The following is a 2,957-nucleotide window of genomic DNA, read 5'->3' as shown; positions in this document are numbered from 1 at the left end:
GGGGTGGGGGGAGGGGGCTGGCAGGCCCAGCAGAGGCGAGGCGGGCCATGGGGGGCTGCTGGCGGGCGAAGGGGGTGAAGAATTGGGCGGCAAAGGAGATGGGGTCACGGGGCTGATGCAGGAGCAGGGCCTGGAGGAAGTCGGCCAGCAGTGCCCAGAGCTCGGGGTGCTGCTGGATGTACGTGGCGTGGGACACCTGCAGCTCCGCCTGCAGCGGGGTGGGCACCGTGAGGACAGGCACCAATGTCCCCCCCCCCCAGCCACTGCGCCAGGGTTGGGGGGGACAGGATGCCTGGGTCCTTTTCCCCAGTTGAGGAGCCTGGGGGGTGGTGCTGGCCAGCCTGATCCCCACTGTGCCCCCTGGGAGACCCTGCTGGGGGAGTGGTACAACCCCACGTCCCCTTGTTCCCACATCCCACCGTCTCACCTTCCTGTCCAGGAACCAGGAGTAGAGCTGGATGTCCTCCTCCCAGTCCAGGGGCTGTTTGGGGAAGGGGGGTTGCTGCTCCACCCCACCTGGCAGCAGAAAGGCAGGGCAGGGTGTTCCCCACATCGGCTGCCAGACAGTGGGCAGGGGCTGCCCATGCTGGGGGGCACAAGCCTCCCCCCGCCTGGTACCTGTCTTGCTCAGGATGGACTCATCCCGCAGAAGCACCATCGTTGGGCACCCGACCTCCACCTGCTGAGCCAAATACCTGCCGGGGGGGAGGGAAGAGGTGGTGACACCCCCCTTCCTGGGTCCCCGCCAGGCTGGCAGGGCTGGGGGTGCTCCCGGTCGGACCCCCGTCCGTACCCGTTGGGGAGGAAGCTGCTGTGCCAGACGGTGGAGGTGCCCGCGCTGGCATGCAGGGCTCTCTCGATCACAAACACCTCCACCTCTGCCGAGCCCACCGCCTGCTGCTGGGTGCCCAGGGCACGCTGGGGAAGGGGGGATACACGGCCAGGGGTCACCCCTGCCCTGGGGTCACCCCTGCCCCCCCACACTGTCCACCACACATTCTGCTCACTCCCACCTCCCACATCCCACCCTGGCACCCCCAACCTGACCCAGACCCCCCACCCCAGCCCACGGGCCCTCCTGGCTGGCGGCTCACGTAGCTGGAGGTGCAGAGGTGGCCCTCGGTGTTGATGGCTGGGAAGATGAGGCCGGGGGGCACTGCCCACCGACACGCCAGCACCCGCAGCAGCAGGAGGCTGGCACCCTCTGGCAGCAGCCCCCGCAGCTCATCCCGGCTGTAGGAGAAGCTCCAGCACTGCGGCTCTGCCTGCGGAGAGACCCAACCACCTCGTGGGACAGCCACAGCCCCATTGTCCCCACGGATGACACCCCCCAGAGCCTGGGGGCAACCCTGGGTGGGACAGGCCAGGTCTGCCACCCCCTCTCAGGATGTGTCCCATCTAGAGGGCAGAGGGAAGAGATCCCTCCCTCAGCCTTACCTCTCCCTCCTGGAGGGTCTTGGTGACAGTCATCCCATGCTGGTGGCTCACCATGTGAGTCCTCTTCTGTACCGGGTGTGTTCTGAGCTGTGGGAAGGGGTGGGGGGCACGGGGTGGAGGGTGGCAAAGAGGGTAGGGCAGAACCAGGGGACCCACGCTCTGAGGTGGCATGCCTCAGCACCCCTTTCCATCAGGGTACCACTCCAGATGCATTATGGGAAACTCCCCACCCCAGCTGCCACCCAGAGTAGGGGATGGGGGACCAGGCTGCTGGGACAGAGCTTGTGTCACAGATGGGGAAGGGACACCGGGCTGCCCACAGCGACCTTGTATGGAGTGTGACCCCTAAGGAGGACGTTGCTGCAGGGCACACCCCAGGGCAGGCAGGCAGGACATGGGGAAGGGGACATGTTGCCACCACACTGGTCACCTCCAGGTGCTCCTCTTCCTCCTGCTCCAGGGTCTCCAGCTGCGTGGTCACATAGGCTGGCAGAGCACAGCCACACTCAGCCCACCCTGCTGGCACTGCAGCAGTGTCCCCCCATCCCAGGCCCGAGGGCTGGTGGGACGAGAATGCTCCAGCTCTGGGGAGGGAGGGAGGGGGGCAGCCCAAGCCACCCCCAGCTCACCTTTGAGGGTGCTGGAGCAGGACACCCCATCCTGCCTTCTGCGGGAGGTGGCTTGCACCAGGAGGCAGCTCCGCACCAGCTCCCCTGGCCGCTTGTAGGGTGCCCACCGGGCTGACACCCACCACCGACCCACTGCCTGGTCCCTCGGCTGCCCCCCTGCTGCCACCACATCCAGCATCTCGGTGAAAAGGCAGCGCTCCAGGTCCTCCGGCCCTGCCCAGAGCTACTGTCACCCCTGCCCTGAGGGATGGTCACCCCTGCCCCGAGGGGCTGCCATCCCTGCCCCAAGGGATGGTCACCCCTATCCCAAGGGACTGCCATCCCTGCCCCAAGGGATGGTCACCCCTGCCCTGAGGGACCATCACCCCTGCCCAGGGCACCTCCCTGCCTCAATTCCCTCCCCTGTACCCCCTCCCGTGGACCCGATGCCCCCCACCTCCGCACCGGGGACCCCCATAGCATGGTGTGGAGGACAAGAGGGAGGTCAGGGGAAGGGGAGGGGGTGGATGGGGGACACACACTCGCACACACCCACCGATGAAGTTCAGGAACTTGGCAGCTGCCTCCGTCAGGGCTGGGGTCTCCTGCTGGCACTCGGGGGTGGGCTCCATGCCTCGCCAGGGGGGGTTCCTGTCGGACCCCGGGGTAAAAAGGGGGAGTGGGGTTCCCTCAAACCACGGTGCCCACCTATGTAAGCCCGGGGATGTGTGTGTGTGTCTCCCCCCGGCCCCTGCAGCCTCCCAGCCCCTGTAACTCCTGCCAACGTCGCCCCCCAACCAACACCCCAACAGCCCCCCCACCTCACCAGCACACCCCCAGACCTGCCCGGGTCGGACCCGGGTGCCCCCCCCCCAACAACGCTAGGCGGTCTCCATAGCAACGGCTTGGGCC

The 2,957-nt window shown here is 67.5% G+C and overlaps 1 protein-coding gene across 1 annotated transcript in view; it reads right to left on the bottom strand.

Moving 5' to 3' along the window:
• Positions 1 to 2,725, bottom strand: part of CATIP (ciliogenesis associated TTC17 interacting protein) — a 3,166-nt gene extending 441 nt beyond the window's left edge. Inside the window, exons 1-9 of the mRNA XM_014954113.1 lie at positions 2,602 to 2,725; positions 2,067 to 2,279; positions 1,868 to 1,923; positions 1,438 to 1,524; positions 1,095 to 1,265; positions 794 to 918; positions 619 to 695; positions 428 to 516; positions 19 to 208 (exon numbers count right to left, since the gene is read on the bottom strand). Coding sequence (XP_014809599.1) covers positions 19 to 208; positions 428 to 516; positions 619 to 695; positions 794 to 918; positions 1,095 to 1,265; positions 1,438 to 1,524; positions 1,868 to 1,923; positions 2,067 to 2,279; positions 2,602 to 2,677 — 1,084 coding nt within the window. The 5' untranslated portion in view covers positions 2,678 to 2,725. The remainder of the gene's footprint in view (positions 1 to 18; positions 209 to 427; positions 517 to 618; positions 696 to 793; positions 919 to 1,094; positions 1,266 to 1,437; positions 1,525 to 1,867; positions 1,924 to 2,066; positions 2,280 to 2,601) is intronic.
• Between the last annotated feature and the right edge of the window lie 232 nt (positions 2,726 to 2,957).

The sequence above is a fragment of the Calidris pugnax genome, unplaced genomic scaffold, assembly GCF_001431845.1.
Source record: "Calidris pugnax isolate Ruff unplaced genomic scaffold, ASM143184v1 scaffold103, whole genome shotgun sequence".
NCBI lineage: Eukaryota > Metazoa > Chordata > Aves > Charadriiformes > Scolopacidae > Calidris > Calidris pugnax.
The sequence above is the reverse complement of the archived record's forward strand: the minus strand, read 5'-3'. Positions and strand labels throughout refer to the sequence as shown.